Raw genomic sequence first — 2,279 nt, 5'->3', positions numbered from 1 at the left:
CAACCAATAGGCATGCAGTCTTTCCTCTATTACTTCTTGCTGATTGGCTGTTGGGATTTAACTTGATTAACACCTGCACAGAAGCATTTCCATACTGACAGTATGTCTGTTATTCAAGTGTTTGGTAGGTATTTCAAGTCTTTCCTGCTCCAGCAGTGGAATGGCCGGGCATGGTACGTTTTTTTTTTATTTTGAAAATCAACAGTTTGCATTATGCAATTAAAAATCCTAACCAATAAAGTAGGGAATAGCTATCCAACTGTTGTTTTAGTTGTATTTTACTTCATATTATAGTTATATCAATGTAAATCATTGTTTTCCCTTGTGTTTCCCATTCTTTCCCTGCCATGTCGTAAAATGTGGTGAACCCATCGCTGTATTTGCTCCAAAGCAAATATTGGCCTTTCTAGTTTTATCATATAATACATGCGATGCAACCATTAAAGTTAGAGGCTGTACTTACCTCCTCATTTTCCCGTTTGATCCAGCCGTGCTCTTGGTGTGGTAAAACCGGAGGTCTGTAGTGGCAGTCCTGTGGAGACATAAATCGATGATAAAGAAAATTGAAATAAGAGCCCTGATTAAAGAAACTTTTGGGCTTCGGGACCGGTTTACGTTATCAAGAATAGCACAAATTATTTTTATTCTTTACCCGTTACATATGAGAAACCGGAGTTTGTATTGCATATTATTATATAGCCAGATAGCGTTGACCAATTAAAGATCCCCATTTGCGATTGGTTATGACACCATAACAACCAGAGGTCATTAAATCTCTTCGCTACGCTCACTTGGTGGTTTATTCGGTAGTTATCACACCTGACCAGGGATCACACCATATACACCTCGGGGCGGGGCATTAACCCTTTATTGAACCTGGGAACGTACCATACATGGTGTTCTCGTTCCCATCAGACCGCCGCCATTGTCGACGCCATAGCTGGTGACGTAACCACGCTTCCCGGCGTACTCCCAGATCCACTCATTCACCGTCTTGGCAAACCTAATTACGATAAACGATTTGATTGGCACATTGTTTGAACGACAAACTCGACATTGCACTTCTGTATGCTTGAAATAAGTCTGAAATAAAAGACCCTTTCTTTGCATTTACATTTTTGTATCATGATGGTGCATCTTAAAGGCATCCAGTGCAATTTCAGGGTAACAAAACTGGAACTAGAAAGGCCAATATTTGCTTTGGAGCAAATACAGCGATGGGTTCACCACATTTTACGACATGGCAGGGAAAGAATGAGGAACACAAGGGAAAACAATGATTTACATTGATATAACTATAATATGAAGTAAAATACAACTAAAACAACAGTTGGATAGCTATTCCCTACTTTATTGGTTAGGATTTTTAATTGCATAATGCAAACTGTTGATTTTCAAAATAAAAAAAAAACGTCCATGCCCGGCATTCCAATGCTGGAGCAGGAAAGCTTGAAATACCTACCAAAACACTTGAATACAGACATACTGTCAGTATGGAAATGCTTCTGTGCAGGTGTTAATCAAGTTAAATCCCAACAGCCAATCAGCAAGAAGTATAGAGGAAAGCTGCATGCCTATTGGTTGATGCCCTGCATTCCATTGTGATGACTCATGTCCAAACGTGGTAAACAAGGCACACTAAGACAGTAATACATTTGCTATAACACAGCCAAAAAACTCAAATAAAACCATTCTAAAAGCCTGTATCACAATAATTTAAAAAACGCCTAGGGGTATTTGCCCACTGTACCTCCATACCAAGTTTCAGGACCTTGGGCCCTAAAATGAAGAAGCTGAATCCATTTAAAAAATGGCAGGAGAAGAAGAAGAAGAAGAAGGAGAAGGAGAAGAAACATCAGAAAAAGCAATATGGTTTCACCACACCACTTCGTGGTGTGGTGAACCCATAATTATAACAATGTCCATACTAGGTGTGATGAGGGGGAAAGAGGCTCCCGTGTCCAGGTCTATCTCCATGATGTCACTCTGGCTGTGTCTCGCCTCGCCGCTCTTCTCCGGCCCGCCCTCGCTGCCCTGGGAAGGAGCCTCGGCCCCCTGGTTCTCGTGCCCGAGGTGCGGCCCGTTCCCGTTGGTGTCCATGGGTGGCTCGGCGCCGGCCTCCTCGATCTGCAGGTCGCTGGGGGATATCCGGCCCGCGGCGGGTCCCGGCGGCTGTGGCTGGTGTCGTCTTCGAGGCCACCTGCTGGTCACTGTTAGCACCGGGGCTGGACAGAAAGGGAGACTAGCATAAGCATTCATAGACAATTCAGCGAAGTTCT

General features: G+C 43.3%; 1 protein-coding gene across 1 annotated transcript in view; it reads right to left on the bottom strand.

Annotated features, from left to right (window-relative positions):
* Positions 1-2,279, bottom strand: part of LOC109476045 — a 14,886-nt gene that overhangs the window by 7,692 nt on the left and 4,915 nt on the right. The window contains exons 5-6 of the mRNA XM_019776871.1: positions 889-1,003; positions 464-532 (exon numbers count right to left, since the gene is read on the bottom strand). Coding sequence (XP_019632430.1) covers positions 464-532; positions 889-1,003 — 184 coding nt within the window. The remainder of the gene's footprint in view (positions 1-463; positions 533-888; positions 1,004-2,279) is intronic.

Source organism: Branchiostoma belcheri, unplaced genomic scaffold (genome assembly GCF_001625305.1).
Source record: "Branchiostoma belcheri isolate BF01 breed outbred unplaced genomic scaffold, Haploidv18h27 scaffold36, whole genome shotgun sequence".
In the NCBI taxonomy this organism is placed as follows: domain Eukaryota; kingdom Metazoa; phylum Chordata; class Leptocardii; order Amphioxiformes; family Branchiostomatidae; genus Branchiostoma; species Branchiostoma belcheri.
This window is presented reverse-complemented; position numbering and strand designations above follow the sequence as displayed.